We start from the raw sequence: 15,988 nt of genomic DNA, 5'->3' as shown, positions 1-15,988 counted from the left end.
AGAAATCTTTTTAGATAACTTCAAAATCGTTGTGAGATCTTCTGTCATGGCCTGCTTCCAAGCCATCAAATTAATACAGACAAGATCTCAATGCTTGATCTTGCTATTGACCTATGCAGAGAAATAGTTTACTAGTGGACTCTGAACAAGAGAGGCTATTACTCCTGGAAAAAATGAATATTTCCTCCTTAAGCAAGAACAGGAAAATATTTACAGAAATATGATATGGAAGATACAGTTGATAATGCTCCAGTGTATGAGAAAAAAAAAAGATATAACACAGATCTCCTGAAACTCAATATCAGTGGTTACTGAAACCAAAGATTGTGCTGATCCTAACCTACAATAAGGATCTGGCCAATGGAGTGCAAGTGGTGGGATCCTTGGGTGAGAGTGATCATGTGCTCCTGGAGTTGTGATACAAAGGAAGGACGAGACTAAGAGAAGTCAAACATGTATTCTAGGCTTTAGGAGAGTTCACTTCAGGAAATTTAAGGAATGACTGAACGTGATTCCATGGACAGGAATACTAAAAGCGAAGGGAGATAATGATGGATGGGGGCTTCTTAAAAGTGACAACTACAAACAGCGTCAGCAAGGAGAAAAAACAAGAGAAGTGTAAAACAACCAGAATGGATGTACAAAGAATGTTTAACTGAACAAAGATTTAAAAGAGATAGAAGTCATTTCAGAACCACTGGCAATAATCTTTGAGAATTCTCGGAGAACAGGAGAAGACACAACAGACTGGAGGAAGGCAAATATTGTCCCTATCTTCAAGAAGGAAAAAAAGAGAACCCAAACAATTACTGTGCAGTCAGCCTGTCATCAATACCAAGAAAGATTATGGAACAGATAATTAAGGAGGTAGTTGGCAATCACATAGAAAGGAATGCTGTGATTACTAATGGGTTCAAATTACAGGAAAGGAGATTCCACCTAAATACTAGGAAGAACTTCCAGACTGTAAGAGCTATTCAGCAGTGGAATTCTGCCTCGGAGTGTGGTGGAAGCCCCTTCCTTGGAGACTGGATGGCTATCTGTTGGGGGTTCTTTGATTGTGCTTTTCCTGCATGGCAGAGGGATTGGACTAGATGGCCCATGTGGTCTCTTCCAACTCTCTATTATTATATGATTCTATGAAGTCAATTTGATATTGCTGAAAGCTGAAAATGAAACAGGATTCAGGAAGAAATAATGGAGAGTCTATATAAGATAGACAATAAGAAGACAGGACTGCAAAACTTATTTTTAATCCTGATCTCTCCCTCCTTATACTTTGTCCTTTTCTTCTGAAGGATCTCAAACTAAGGATCTCCAAGTGTCCTTATTTTGTGCAGAAAATCATGTTATGTTCAGAAGTGTTACTTTTCCGAACAGGTTTGAACAGGTTTATGATCTTGGTTGGTAAGTAATAAACAACACACTCCTACTATTTTTGTATTACATTCACAGAAGATGTCTTGAGGTGTGTAGAAGCCTTGGATCATTATATTATGCAGAAGACAATTTAGAGCCACCACATAGCTCTGTCCTTACATGGCGCTCATCAAAGGCAAAGCTACCAAATCTGAGGTCTATGCTTAGTTAAGAGAAAACACATTAGCACCTTTTGACCCTTGCCTAGAGAAAAAAATGCAGTTCCGGGGTCTGTTCAAAGGGTACTAAACAAAGTTAAAGATAAAAATGACAATTTGGGCTGAAGTTTTTACTGAAACAAAGCTGAATGGAGACTAAGGAAACAAACTGAGGGCAGACAAAAGTAGCCTAAGACAAAAATAAATAAAAACAGAAGCAGAAGGAAATGAATGAAAATATTCAGCATTCAAATATTTAAGGAAAATAAAGTATGCTCCTATCAGTGCTGTTCAAATAGTGAATAAAGCAGAGCACCTGGGAAGGTGTGGGTGGGCTTCCATGAAAACTTTACTTAGTTCCAGAATTTTGCATTTGTGATTCCACACAGGCAAAAGACACATATGTATAAGTCACAGAGACCATGAGAACAAAAAGGGGATTTTATTAATGATATCATGTACAAAGAAAAAGCAAATACATATTCTATATGGAGAAAATATAATTGGCTTAAGCTCTAATAATAGAGTTTGGAATAAACATGCCAATCATTTAATTATGTCACCTTTTAAAAAAAATTACAACAAATCACTGAAAAGGTGTTAGTAATGTGTACCTCATAAAGTGTGTTGTAAGTTGTAATGGTCACAGTATTAGTATGCAACATCAACCTCTCTCCAAGAAGAGTGAACAGACTGTGTGTATGCATAATTTCAACTTTACGCCTAGAGAAAAAAAATGAATTTAAATGCAGATTTATTGTAAGACTATATATAAAAGCAGTGGAGATGTTTTATACTTACCAGGTTTCATAAAATGAACTAGATTATGAAAAAGCCCAAACAAAATTGCAATTGATAAAGAAATGTCTGTTACACCTGTCAACATTTCTAATAGAATTGGCAACTTCACTTTGTTTCCAAACCGTATAAAATAAATTCTGCAAGTAACAATTTGGCAAACTTGTTATATTGCACAAAAGTGGACAATAAACTTGCTGGATCATTTTACCATAGAACAATAGTCTTGAGTGAAAAACTAAGAAGCCAATGCTATAGTCTTGGGTCAGTAATTTTTTTTCCAATCTAATAAACTTTGTGACAGTAAAGTGGGTTAATCACTTACTGTATCATAAAATTAGCACTTGAAAGAGATTTTAAATATAAATATATTTCTAAAAATATGACAAAACAAACATTCCAGATCTGGGCAATATTTATTAATTTCTATATGCAACCTACTAAAATAACAAATTCTGTTAAGACATGACCAATTCATTTCCATAGTTTTATTATTATTATTATTATTATTAGTAGTAGTAGTAGTAGTAGTAGTAATAATAATAATAATAATAATAATAAGACTAATGATCATCATCAAAGTTTAATGTAGTCTGTATTTAATCTTCTGTACTCTTGTAATTGGAAATTATTAATGAAGTTTTATTTAAGTTGATGAAAGGGTTTTCAAAGAATATATAAACAACTGAAAAATACTTACTTATGTCCTAGATGTTTCAGAAAATATCCCAGTACCTTCAGCGCCTGCACCCAGATGCTCTCACTTTTGGAGGCTAATAACTTATAAATCACTCTGGAAGATTTTTTAAAAATGAATGTTTTAAAAATTGTTTTCAAAGTCACTTAAAATATATTTCTTATAGGTACAAGGACATCAAAAGAAAACTATTAGTACATAGTCAGTATCCCTTGGGTCTGCTGCACAAAATCTATACATGCAGAGAACTTCTACAACATGAGTTTGGGTTTTTCCATGGGTATTCTACCTGGTGCTTATTTGGTTGTTACTTTAGCTTAGATTCCCAGGTTTCATTAAAATTCATGTCTATAGACCACATAGAACCAGATATAAGAATGCAAAAACTTATAGCAGTGGGTGAGGGGGCTGGATGAAAGAAGCCATAGCCTGGCATGCTCTTTCCACAGTATCTCTACTTTGAGAGGAAAGCATGGCATTTGTCCAATACAGTATATATTGGGAGCAACAGAGGAATATAGGAAGAGGAGAGTAACAAAGTTGCTATTGGTATGCACAAAACAAAGAATTGGAAAGCACACAACTACAATGGAAGAATAAAAGAAGACAAGATTTCACATGCTATACAATGGTCAAAATGTTTTATTCTTTTTTAAAAAAAAAAACTATGTGTTCTGGCCTTTTTCATAGACTACTCAATCTTCAGAAATTTCTGCAGTTGCAGTATGTATATGTAGACGATTGAATATTAAAAGAAAGACCAATTTGCAATAAGGCCAGAATTCACTGAGCTATTTAAGGAAAAAAAGGTTTTGACCATTGTTTTATGCATGGTGCATAGTCTCCTTTAGTTCTTTCACTGTCATTGCTAAACACGTGCAATTGATTTGTTTTGTCTTATCCAACACTAAGTCATTATGACTGCTTGAAAATATTCCAGAAAGTGTCACAAAAATGGATTTCCTAAGCATGCTATTTTTTCTAAGTTATCATTTGATTTAGGAAAGGAAGTTCTATATCATTTTTAATTTCACTTCATCTTACCGTATCCCATTTCGTTGATCAAAGGCAGGTATCATAGATGCTGGATGTTCAGACATTAAAGCCACAAGCAATTGAAGTACATCATGAATATTTTCATCCTATGTGACATATACTAATGTTAGACAAATACTTTTCCAGTGAATTTTGGCTTTTAGTTTTTAATTTCAAGCATTTATATCCTACTCCTCAGCTTGAAAAATAAACACCAAGCTTCCTCATAGCATCTTACAGAGTAATGGCCAAGATTTGACTGAATTTTTGTATCCAAAATTACTGCAACTGGAATTTTCCTCCATTCCCCACTAGTACACTCTCTTCTATGATATTAAAAACTTCATCAAGTGGAGTGGCCACCCACCCACCCCAAGTTGGTAAGTAGGGTGCACACTGTAGAAGGGACCCTGCTTTATGCTAGTAAAAGAGAATAAGGTAATATTGTGTTTATAATTAATTTAAACGTACCTCATGCATCGTTAACAAGTAATTCAATATACTTTGTAGTTCATCTTCTTTGACTCCTCGATCCTGCAGAAATATAATGATTTAATGTATGATTTAATTGATCTGTTACATTTTAACCAATTAATGGTTTCATCTTAAGTAAACCCTGGCTTTATGTGATAAAGTTATTGCTTTGCCTTCCATTTAAGTGAAGTTTTAGCAAAAAATGTTTACTAAGAACATGAACATCTGAATCTGCTCTATACCAAATCAGACTGTTTATCCATCTAGGTTATTACTGTCGAATCCAGCATTTTTAATCTGGTTATCAAGTTTTTGTCTCAGTTCTCATCAGTCCCAGCCTGAATGGTTATGTAATTAGGAAAGCTGGAACTTATCAAAAACATTAGAAAAGCACCAGGTTTGGAGAGGCTGGCAGCTATAACTGACAATTTTCTGTGGTTATAGATAATAGCCTTTTGTAGACCTGTTACACAAGATCCTTTGATATGGAGATGCAGAGAGATGAACTGGGATCTCCTATATGCAAAGTTGTGTTTTTACTATGGTTCTACCTCATGTTTTTATTGTTACATTATATTATATTACGTTGCATCAAATATGTTTGATTAACTTTCAACCACCAGGAATTGATAGAAATATACTTGGATCTATCCCCCCCCCCCCCGTCCCGCACACATACTAGAATCTTAATATGCTAAAATTTAACATCACTAAGAGTAAATGTAAATTCATTCTCTTCTTCCTCCTTCAGAGCTCACATTTCCCCCAAAATTATGATCCAATGTCCTTTACATAAATTAAAATAGATATGGGATTTTTAAAAAATGAAATGGGTAAAAACATTTAAATGGCTATTATTAATATGCAGAATTAAAAAAATTAAAAGTGTATGCCATTTACAGCAGATAACGTTGGACTAAATGGTTGGCAGAATATAAACATTCTGTTTCACAGGAAAAATGCTTATACTAATAAGCCACAAGGGAAAACATAATGGATCAAAATGCTTTCATAGAAACATAAAAGCTGAATGGTTAATGAGTACAGAAAGTATGCAAGCAAGTCATTGCATATTATATAATTACTTATACAACATACCTAATTTTCACATTTAAATACTGGCAGAATCCATTAATATTCCAAAGACTAACCTTCAAGATAAGCTGTTTCAAAAATAAAAGCATGAACGCTCTTAAAGATATTATTTCCTTCTGTGATGGCCGAGGACCTTCTGAAATAAAGGAGAAAGTATACTGAAATGTAATGTATGAAACAATGTCAATCAACTTCATTCAGCAGATACTTCACTTGAGGAATCACTTGGTTGGCTTCAAGATGCAAAAACATCCTACTTTCAAATAAATTGAGAATATCTTTGTTCACTTTAATTTAGCAAAACATTTATCATAATATCACTGAGACAAATAATTAACACATTACTATGTGTTTATTAATTACAGAGGCCGAGAATGTATATTAAGCTTACCCAGACCTTTAGGAGTAATGCCACTGCTATCTGCAGGATTAACCACCCAGTAGTAGTATTTCAGTGTGTGCATTAGCTGTAATACTGTCCCTACTCTACGTATTGTTGTGTAGATTGTAGCAGTGCCAATGAATTCAGCAGACAAGTAGGTATACAGTGAAAGCTGCACCTAAAGTAATTACAAAAAGAACACAAGAAATTATTAATAAATTGAATTTATAACATTAATGCCCAATGATAAATACAAGGTAAATAAAATTGTTATCAATTCATTTCAGTTTTATTAACTGCAAAAGCACAATACCTAAAATGACTGAGAAGAACACTCATGCCTTACAGACTGTAAAACAATCACATTTTACAATTACAGTAGAGTCTCACTTATCCAACATAAACGGGCCGGCAGAAGCTTGGATAAGCGAATATGTTGGATAATAAGGAGGCATTAAGGAAAAGCCTGTTAAACATCAAATTAGGTTATGATTTTACAAATTCAGCACCAAAACATCATGTTATACACCAAATTTGACAGAAAAAGTAGTTCAGTACGCAGTAATGTTATGTAGTAATTACTGTATTTACGAATTTAGCACCAAAATTTATTTATTTATTTATTTCCAACATTTATATCCCGCCCTTCTCACCCGAAGGGACTCAGGGCGGCGTACAAAATTGGCAACAATTCGATGCCTATACATAATTAAAACAGCAATAAAAATCCAATAAAACAATTAAAACAATATAAAAAATATAAAAACATATGATTAAAATCCATTCCTCCAAAATCCTCGTGCTGTAGCTGTAAATCAGTCCGGGTCGTCATTATCATTTAATCTTCAAAAGCCTGGGCACATAGCCATGTTTTCAGGGCTTTTCTAAAACTCAAAAGGGTTGGGGCTTGCCGTATTTCTCTGGGGAGGGTGTTCCACAGCCGGGGAGCCACCACCGAGAAGGCCCTGTCCCTCGTCCCCACCAGCCGTGCCTGTGAGGCAGGCGGGACCGAGAGCAGGGCCTCTTGAGATGACCTTAGGGATCTTCCTGGCTCATAGGAGGAGATACGTTCGGACAAGTAGATTGGGCCAGAACCGTTTAGGGCTTTATAGGTCAAAACCAGCACTTTGAATTGGGCTCGGTAGCATATCGGCAGCCAGTGGAGCTGGCTAAGTAGGGAGGTGGTACGCTCCCTATAAGCCGCCCCAGTTATTAATCTGGCTGCCGCCCGTTGTACTAATTGGAGCTTCCGGGCCGTCTTCAAAGGCAACCCCACGTAGAGAGCGTTGCAGTAGTCCAAACCGGATGTAACCAGAGCGTGGACCACTGTGGCCAAGTCAGACCTCCCAAGGAACGGGCGCAGCTGGCGCACAAGTCTTAGTTGTGCAAAGGCTCCCCTGGCCACCGCCGAGACCTGGGGCTCCAGGCTCAGCGATGAGTCCAGGAGAACCCCCAGACTGCGAACCTGTGTCTTCAGGGGGGGTGCGACCCCGTCCAACACAGGCTGTAACCCTATTCCCTGTTCAGCCTTGCGACTGACCAGGAGGACCTCTGTCTTGTCTGGATTCAGTTTCAATTTGTTCGCCCTCATCCAGTCCGACACAGCGGCCAGACACCGGTTCAGGACCTGAACAGCCTCCTTAGTGACATATCATGATATATCATGATATATTGAAAAATATCATGATATATTGAAAACATTGACTACAAAAATGTGTTGGATAATCCAGAACGTTGGATAAGCGAGTGTTGGATAAGTGAGACTCTACTGCAGGGGTTCCCAAACTAAGGCCCGGGGGCCGGATGCGGCCCTCCAAGGTCATTGACCTGGCCCCCGCCCTCAGTTTTAGAATATAATATATTGTATATACATATAATATTGATAATACTATTATAATGTAATACAATATAACACTAATAATAAAAATACAATACAATAGTATTAATTATATATTATATATTACTAATAATATAGTGGTATAGTTCAATATAGTAATCTATAATGCTAATAGTGTGCTATGCTAATAATATAACATATTGTATGTACATATAATTTCTAAGCCACTCTGAGTCCCCTTTGGGGTGAGAAGGGTGTGATACAAATGTAGTAAATAAATATAGTAAATAAATAAATAAATTTTAGACTTAGGCTCGCCCAAAGTCTGAAATGACTTGAAGGCACACAACAACAACAACAACAACAACAACAACAACAACAATCCTAATTAACTTGACTATCTCATTGGCTATAAGCAGGCCCACACTTCTCATTGAAATACTGATAAATGTACAGTAGAGTCTCACTTATCCAACATAAACGGGCCGGCAGAATGTTGGATAAGCAAATATGTTGGATAATAAGGAGGCATTAAGGAAAAGCCTATTAAACATCAAATTAGGTTATGATTTTACAAATGAAGAACCAAAACATCATGTTAGACAACAAATTTGGCAGAAAAAGTAGTTCAATACGCAGTAATGCTATGTAGTAATTACTGTATTTATGAATTTAGCACCAAAATATCACGATATATTGAAAACATTGACTACAAAAATGCGTTGGATAATCCAGAACGCTGGATAAGCGAGTGTTGGATAAGTGAAACTCTACTGTATGTTGGTTAAAATTGTTTTTATTTTTAAATATTGTAATGCTCTTTCATTGTTATTTCATTGTTCTTGTTGTTGTTTTTGCACTACAAATAAGACATGTGCAGTGTACATCGGAATTTGTTTGTATTTTTTTTTTCCAAATGATAATTTGGCCCCTCAACAGTTTGAAGGATTGTGGACTGGCCCTCTGCATAAAAAGTTTGGGGACCCCTGCTCTACTGTATAAACTATAACTGTAGCAATTCACAATATTATGCAAAATAAATAGAGAACAGAATTGAAGGGGGAGAGGTGAGCTGTTTTGAAGATCTCTCAAAGTGCATGTCACAATGGTGTGTTGTTGTTGTTTTTTAAAAAAATTAAAACACAAAAAATGAAGTCGAAGCGGTCTTCCTGGAGAAAAAAAGTGAAACCTTTCCCACACAAGCCATGTTTTGTATAGGAGGCATTCTCATAAACCTCAGTTGTGTCATTTGTGTTGCTTATTTCCATTTTCAAGTTTATACTCCTAGCGGTATCATCATCATCATCATCATCATCATCATCATTATTTTCTTTCTACTATTTATGACTACTATTTCTACCACCACCATATCAATGTTATAGTCTACCAGATGTTATTGGCTGCCTAGAATATTCTATTTCAGAGTGAGTTCCTTGTCTGGAATATTCTACTTCAGAGTAATTCCCAGTTTTCTGCTTCCTGCATTCCTGCATAGTTTTCACTCAGTAACTGCACGTCCGAAGTGTGTCAGGAAATTATTTTTATTAATATCCACTGCTTTGAGTTTCTTTTAAGAGTGAAAAGGCAGCATATAGCAACAACGTGGCCCTCTCCTACCCCAAGATTGCTAGTTTTGTGGAAGAATCTGAAATCTTGTACACAAAAATATACAGCTATCCCTTTGTGTATGCAAGAGTCCTGTTTTGTTTTATCATAATACACTAGCTGTGCCCGGCCACGCGTTGCTGTGGCGAAGTCTGGTGGTATGGGAAATAAAGTATTGAGGAATTGGTGGTAGTTAAGGTCAAGGGTAAAGGTTTTCCCCAGACATTAAGTCCAGTCGTGTCCAATGACTCTGGAGGTTGGTGCTCATCTCCATTTCTAAGCCGAAGAGCCGGCGTTGTCCGTAGACTCCTCCAAGGTCATGTGGGATGACTACATGGAGCGGCGTTACCTTCCCGCCAGAGCAGTACCTATTGATGCACTCACATTTGCATGTTTTCGAACTTCTGGGTTGGCAGAAGCTGGGGCTAACAGTGGAGGCTCTCTCCGCTCCCCCAATTCAAACCTGTGGCCTTTCGGTCCAGAAGTTCAGCAGCTCAGCGCTTTAACATGCTGCGCCATCAGGGGATATTATTTTCTAAAGGTTGTGAATATACAATATTTCTGATTGGTTTTTTTTGTTTGTTGGAGGCAAGTATGAATGCTGCAATTAGGAAAAATGTTTAGGATGTAATGGCCTTGCAGCTTTAAAGCCTGGCTGTTTCCTCCCTGAGTGAATTTTTTGTTGGGAGGTGTTAGCTGGCCCTGATTGTTTCCTGTCTGGAATTCCCCTGTTTATTTACTGTCCTGGTTTTAGAGATTATATTGTTCTGCATTATTCTATCCCAGTAATTATTTCATATTAAAGAAGAATCTCACTTATCCAACATTCGCTTATACAATGTTCTGGATTATCCAACGCAGTCTGCCTTTTCATAATCAATGTTTTTGTAGTCAGTGTTTTAAATTCATTGTGATATTTTAGTGGTAAATTTGTAAATACAGTACAGTAGAGTCTCACTTATCCAACATAAACGGGCCGGCAGAACGTTGGATAAGCGAATATGTTGGATAATGAGGAATTAAGGATAACTCTATTAAACATCAAATTAAGTTATGATTTTACAAATTAAGCACCAAAACATCATGTTAGACAACAAATTTGTCAGAAAAAGTAGTTCACTACACAGTAATGCTATATAGTAATTACTAAATCTGCCTGTCCCCTAACTGAACCCTGGCTGTCCCTTGGCTGGTTGCTAGGCAACCAAGTGGGCAGAGATTAGCCCTCTAAACTGGCAGCAATTGGATAAAAAAAATTATTGCTCTCCCTCTAATTAGGACTTTATTTTTCTTTTCTTTTTGTTATATCAACCTTGAGGCATGGATGATAGGTTGTGTTGTCAAATTTTGAGGTTGGGGGGCCTGTACTTTTGTTGTTTTGTGAATTGCCATGATGCCATCACTCTTTTATATATATAGATATATATCTAGACACTGTGTCCATTGCCCAAAACTATTATTTCTACATAAAAAAAACCACAGATATTTCTGAGAATAATATTATCAACCTTCATAATGTCTGAATACTAGGTGAAAAATTCTCATCACTGTGTAATTTTTCTTCTTAGGCTACCTGAGTGTTGGAAAACCCATTATTACAGCCAGAAAACTAACATACTTTCCACTTTCACTGTTCTATTTAAGTCTTTTATTTCATGAAGCAGCAGCAAGGTGGCACTTTCTCCAAAACAAAAAACAGAAAATCTCACCTTGCAGGAGAAAATAATCACTTTTCCATAGACACAGGAGGACTAGCAGAGGCTTCTATCCTACAAACTGGGCTTTGGGGGAAAAAGAATTGCCCATGCCTTGCTTGTACTTCCTGGGGAGAAAAATAAGAAGAGAGAGAAATGGAGGAAAGAAGAATTCCTTTCTCTTCCTTTTTGTTGGGTTTTTGCAAGAAACTGCAGCAAGTCATGGATGCGCATTTTGCAAGACAAACCATAAAGTGAAACTCTCTCTTTCCTCCATCTCTCAATTCTTGCATAATGTTTGCAGTACCCAGTACTATGGCATGCCTACAAGTTTTTCCATAGCTATTCTTTTGAAGAAAAAAAGATCCCATTTCATCATCAGATAATTTGGGGAGAATGGCTTCTGTTTTTTGTTCTGGGTCTTACTTCTGCATCTTGCAAAATCCCAAATTGAAAAGAAAAGAAGATTTTTTTTTTTCTCTTGTACTTTCTCCCACCCTGAATTTAGAGGTGGCAGCAACAATGCAACACTGATGTTTTCTTCATAGAACTGCAGAAGAATATTTAAGCCCCCCCCCCCCCCAAGAGAGAATGTGAAAAATAGTTAATCTTATTTCTGTTGGATATAATCATCATAATCATCATCATCATCATCTTTATTTTTAACCCAACCTCTCTCCCTGAGGGGACTCAGGGCAGCTTCCAAAGGCAAAAAAGGCAAAAGTGGCAAACATTCAATGACATGTAAATTACAAAAAAAAATATTAAAACTAACAGTTAAAATTCTCAAATTAAACACAATAACGCAATTTATTATTTACTTCGCTTCACTTGTATACTGCTTTTATCTCCCCAGATGCGGGACTCAAAGCGGGTTCCAAACATGTTATGACAAAATTCAATGCCTACACAACAATAATGAAATACAATATACCACTAAAACAGAAAGTTAAGATAAATAACTAAACATCTAAGTGAAAACAAATACATCAATAAGGCATCATAATCAACAGACTGAACTCTTAAAATCTGTATAAAAATATAAAAATATAATTCCTCAATAAATTAGGGATGACCATTGTCGGTATCGTCAGATGAGGTGAAATCAAAAGGTAAACTATTCATCTTCCATCCATACGCTGGTGTGCAAAAGTAGGTTTTTAGTTGTTTCTTAAAGGAAAGGAGTTTGTCAAATAGTCTGGGCCCGAATGGTTTTAATAAAATTAGTTGGGTGAGATGTTGCTGACATCTTCTAAAAGAAATCCCAAGAAAGGGCAAACAATTTGCACTTCTCAGAATAAGCATAACATATGGCATGGAATTTTGGGAAGAAACAGATAACTGGTGATAAATGTCACAAATTTACTTACTAAGTCAAGTCAGAATTTGTTTCCCAGCTTCCCCACCACCACCAGACAAAAACCCCTTATCTTCATTTTGCAAAACACAAATCTGGATGCTACTTATGAATTAAAACGATAAAACAAGAACTTTGCATGACATACAATTCACTGACCTTTGCAGGAGTATGTATCCAAATAGCAGGGTTGAAAAGGATATGATCACATAACTGCTTTAGCAATGGTGCTCCATGCGAGAGTCCATCCAGATATTTCGCAAACGACAAAAACTGTTCCAGCACAGCTCTTGTTATATGAACTCTGGATGACTGAACAAATTAACATACAACGTATTACACTGTTGGGTATTTATTTCTACATATTCTGTCAAAAGGCCTCAATTTTATTTTAAAGTATAAAGTATACTTTAACATCATTAAACAAGACTGATGAACAAACACACATTTTTTCCTCAAATTACATTTTATTTGAACAGAAACTAATAGAAAAAGGTACTATTCCAACATGTTTGTTTTAAAACGTATGTACAGCTTGATTCCTTGCTAAACACATGAAATGCAGAAACAAACTTAAAAAGCAACAAAGCTACAATAAATATCACTAAATTTCCAAGCAAGCATCATAGAAGACTGTTCTGAGTAGAAAGTGTTGAATTTAACAGAAACCCCTATCATTCCAAGCCAACATGACTACTAATCAAATTAAGTTCATGCTGCTTCTTTATAACTGAAATTCAGGGGGAAAGTAGCATCACTGAACATGACAGAAACATGCTAGAAGAGAACAGCATTTTGGACCGTATTGTTCCCACAGTGGTCAGTAAGCACCCTATTCCTGTCCCTAAGTGGTCATACCACCCAAAACTGATATTAGGCATTCTTTATCTCATCTCTAATGAAATAAATAGATGCAAGAGTACCTACAGGCCATACACCTCTCCTGTATTGGTAGTGCAACCCTATCAAGCACTGTTAGATTACAAAAAGATTCTTTCACAGAAAAGAAGGCAAAATACAAATGGCACACTTGGGAACTGACAACAAACATTACTACAGAATCACTGCAGTACAGTGGTCCCTATCTCAAAACACAAGAGAATATGGTATAAAAACCCTCCAAGAAATGAAAGCAAAGCAGCACAGCCACATTTTCCCTGTCCTTCTCTTAATAAAGGTCTTCTGTCAGAAAGTTCGAGGATGATTCCATTCTGAAAGCCATAAAATAAATCTAAATAGGGTTGTTGTGTGTTTTCCGGGCTGTATGGCCATGTTCCAGAAATATTCTCTCCTGACGTTTCACCCACATGTATGGCAGGCATCCTCAGATGTTGTGAGGGGATGCCTGCCATAGATGTGGGCGAAACGTCAGGAGAGAATATTTCTGGAACATAACCATACAGCCCAGAAAACACACAACAACCCTGTGATTCTGGCCTTGGAAGCCTTCGACAACACATTAAATCTAAATATTCATTCTTGCTGAGAATCTCTATAGCTGCATTAAAGCCAACATTAACATCTTGAACTCAGGCTGGAAACATTAGCAGCCAATGCAATTCTTTTAAAACCAGTATCGTATGGTTTGTTTCTACATGACGCTTGTGTCAGCAGTCGTTTCTTCATCTTCAAAGCAAACTTATGTGTCATCAAATCATTTCTGATTTATGGTGAATTTAAAGTGATCTTATCACAGGGTTTTCTTGGCAGAATTTATTTTGAAGTTTTCTATTGCCTTCCCCTAAGATTGAGGGCCTTCTACACATGCATTAAAACCTGAGAGGAAACGGGTTGGGGGTGGCTAAATGAGGTTTAACCAAAATGCAAGAGGAATCAGGAGGAATTGGATTAAGGGCTGGAAAACATGTGTTTTAAAGGTGACCTTTACACTCAATTCTTCCTGAGAAACATGCACCTTTCTATGTCTGTGTATCCCAGCAGTCATGGAAAACACGTGTTCCCCCCCCCCCCCGCCCCCCATGTAGACTCCTACAGAGTACATGTGTTTCTGAAAAGTCCAAAACAGTTGATCAGCTGTCAAACGGAGACACAGAGGGCTCAGGGAAACACAAGTAGAAAGTAAATACAACTCTCTCAAATTCTGTCTTTCACACTTTGTAATGCTGAACAGATCTTGAATTAACAATTGGGGGAAGACAAAGATCCAAGGGAAGTTTTATTTTAAAAAATTGCTCCATTAGACACTGGACCTCATATGTGCATATGCACATATGCACATGTGCACATCTCTGGAGTGAGTAAAAAAAAAAACTTCCACTGGATATCCCCTGTCCACCCTCCATCTGAATCCACTTCAAAATACAGCTGTGAAGACAACAGGGACTATGCAGCAGGACTAACAGGTCTGTGTTTGCACTCCCTTTGAGATCCCGCATTTTAAAAATCCACTTCTTTGTCCCATGCTTTGGCGCTGTCTGGAAACATCCCAGAGAGCACCAAAATGCGGGACAAAGAAGTGGATTTTAAAAATGGGTTTCTGTGGCTGAGCAGGGATTGGAATCCTGTTCTCCTAGTGTCCTAATCCAACACTCAAACCACTACAACATACTGACTCTCTAAGGTAAACCTAATATATTGTAATAATCTAAATGGAAAGTGTATGAGCTACTGTGGCCATACTGCCTCCATCCAGAAATGGTCATGATAACCAAAGACTGCCTCAGGAAATCTTGAGTACCTCAGAAGTAATAAACTGCCCCTTCAGAGAGAATACAACTTCAACCAAAACAGGTTAACTGATGTTCCTAAGACACAGAATCAATAAACCACGAAGCCTCAACCTCATCAAGTTTTAGCTACAGTTTATTATCCAGCAGTAAGACATTGGTTCATGACTTACATATCTTTACCTGATTCTGACCATAGAGAGATATGGAGCTGAATGTCATCCAACTCCCAATCATATCATTAAATATTTTCATTTGGATGTTGGAGCCCCCCATGCCGCAGTGGGTTAAACCCTTGTGCTGGCAGGACTGATGGCTTGAATGTTGAGTTGCTGACCTGAAGGTTGCTATTTCGAATCCAACCTGGGGAGAGTGTGGATGAGCTCCCTCTATCAGCTCCAGCTCCATGCAGGAACATGAGAGAAGCCTCCCACAAGGATGGTAAAAACATCAAAAACATCCGGGCATCCCCTGGGCAACGTCCTTGCAGACGGCCAATTCTCTCACACCAGAAGCGACTTGCAGTTTCTCATGTCGCTCCTGACGTGAAAAAAATTGGATGTTAAACAGATGGTGCAATGGATATTTGATCAGACCCTTAGTGTTGAAACTGCTGTGAAGTCAAATGATGCTCTGGCCAAACTGCCTGGAAAATTCTTTACATTGGGTCTGTGAGGATATCAATAGTATTTACTGAGGTATATGACAGTAAGCCAGGTATGGGTCAACCCAGGCCTGGGGGTTGGATGG

The 15,988-nt window shown here is 37.1% G+C and overlaps 1 protein-coding gene across 1 annotated transcript in view; it reads right to left on the bottom strand.

Moving 5' to 3' along the window:
• The window catches only part of LOC134297377 (neurobeachin-like), a 90,873-nt gene that overhangs the window by 22,870 nt on the left and 52,015 nt on the right, over positions 1-15,988 (bottom strand). The window contains exons 11-17 of the mRNA XM_062974716.1: positions 12,711-12,863; positions 6,068-6,236; positions 5,733-5,812; positions 4,579-4,641; positions 4,117-4,214; positions 3,076-3,168; positions 2,192-2,300 (exon numbers count right to left, since the gene is read on the bottom strand). Of these exons, the coding sequence (XP_062830786.1) occupies positions 2,192-2,300; positions 3,076-3,168; positions 4,117-4,214; positions 4,579-4,641; positions 5,733-5,812; positions 6,068-6,236; positions 12,711-12,863 (765 nt within the window). The remainder of the gene's footprint in view (positions 1-2,191; positions 2,301-3,075; positions 3,169-4,116; positions 4,215-4,578; positions 4,642-5,732; positions 5,813-6,067; positions 6,237-12,710; positions 12,864-15,988) is intronic.

This window comes from Anolis carolinensis, chromosome 3 (genome assembly GCF_035594765.1).
Source record: "Anolis carolinensis isolate JA03-04 chromosome 3, rAnoCar3.1.pri, whole genome shotgun sequence".
Lineage (NCBI taxonomy): Eukaryota > Metazoa > Chordata > Lepidosauria > Squamata > Dactyloidae > Anolis > Anolis carolinensis.
Note: the sequence above shows the minus strand (reverse complement) of the source record. Positions and strands in the feature narration are given on the sequence as shown.